General features: G+C 42.6%; 1 protein-coding gene across 1 annotated transcript in view; it reads right to left on the reverse strand.

Annotated features, from left to right (window-relative positions):
• The window catches only part of RAPGEF6 (Rap guanine nucleotide exchange factor 6), a 682,053-nt gene that overhangs the window by 147,036 nt on the left and 533,542 nt on the right, over nt 1–1,475 (reverse strand). Inside the window, exon 8 of the mRNA XM_042781366.1 lies at nt 82–213. Within this exon, the coding sequence (XP_042637300.1) occupies nt 82–213 (132 nt within the window). The remainder of the gene's footprint in view (nt 1–81; nt 214–1,475) is intronic.

A 1,475-nucleotide genomic window follows, 5' to 3' on the forward strand; every position in this document is an offset into this window, starting at 1 on the left:
TTTTAAATAAAATTAAGTTGAAAATTAAAAAAAAAAAAAAAAAAAAACTACATGCAGAGCATACAAATCCTAAGATTTTACCTGATAGATATCAGATAAACTGCTGCTCCCAGAGTCACTGGCAATGCTACAGCCAGACTGACTAGAAGACACGTGGGTCACCTGCGGATGAGGGTTGTCTGTGAGATGCATCTTGGTAAGATCAGCAGGAAGCTAAAGAAGAAAAATAATTTAAATTATTCTAAGTATCAAACTTCAGCTTTTCAGAGGTTTCTGACACAATGCAACAAACTTTGGTGTGATGTCATTACTGTGTTCTGCTGTGCATAGGGTCGCTATGAGTCAAAGATGACCTGACAGTACCTAAGAACAACACCACATTACTGCACAATCTCACTTGTAACCTAAATTCTGCCTTCTTAACAAAAATCTTTTGGGATGACAAGAACTATAAGGCAAGCCTAAAGGGGTAAGCCCACTGAACAGTTTTCAAAAGGGACTGCCATTATTGGTGGCATTTCTAGGAAAAACTTGACCCTATTTCAGCCCCTGCCCCCAAATATAAAAATATTAGCAATACCACTGTAAGAGAAAGAATGCTATTAACATATACACATAGTACCCCACTAATACAGAGCACTTGTTAATACCAGAACACTGTTTCATTCTGTTGTACACACGGTTGCTATGAGTTGGAGCCGACTTGACGGCACCTGACAACAACAATACTAGAATTTAACAGCAGTACCTTGGAATAGTGAGAATAAGACTTAAGAAAGTAACAATTGATTGCATTCAATATTATAAAAATAAATATCAGTGCTTTAATATTGTATTTGTTGGCAATCCCTGAGAAATGTATTAGTAATTACTATGAATTATGTGATAGTTGTAGCTGTGTGTCAACTTGGCTGGACCCCAGTTCTGTGTGGTTGTTCCCATGACGGGATTGGATGACTGTGCTCTGAGTGGCCAACCTGCCCACGGGGAGTTTGCCTAGGGATGTGGCCTGCTTTCCAGGATATCCAGGGACATCCTGGGAAGAGAGACCTTCTTTGAGGGATTGGAACTGTGGTGTGTGGACTACAACCTTCTGTGAGTGAGCAGCTCACCGCTTGGCCTGGAGATCTTGGATTCGTCTTTCGTTGGAGTCAACAACCAGTGTACTGCCTGCCAGCCTTGAATTTCTTGCCCCCCTGCGCTTGTGGAAGCTAAGGCTGCTGCCAGCCCGACGTTTCCTCCAGGGACTTTGGACTTGCCGGCTTCTACACGTTTGTGAGCCATTTTCCTAAGATAATTTTTTTTTTTCTCTCTCTATACATATATACTGGTAGCATAGTGGCTAAGGCACTTGACTGCTAACCAGACGGCTGGCAGTTCAAACCCACTAGCCACTCCTCGGAAGGAAGGTTGGGCAATCCTACTTCCGTAGTGATACTGCCTCGGAAACCCAAGGAGGGGTCGCTATGAGTCAG

This window comes from Orycteropus afer, unplaced genomic scaffold (assembly GCF_000298275.1).
Source record: "Orycteropus afer afer isolate SDZICR_OR568_19922 unplaced genomic scaffold, OryAfe1.0 scaffold00112, whole genome shotgun sequence".
NCBI lineage: Eukaryota > Metazoa > Chordata > Mammalia > Tubulidentata > Orycteropodidae > Orycteropus > Orycteropus afer.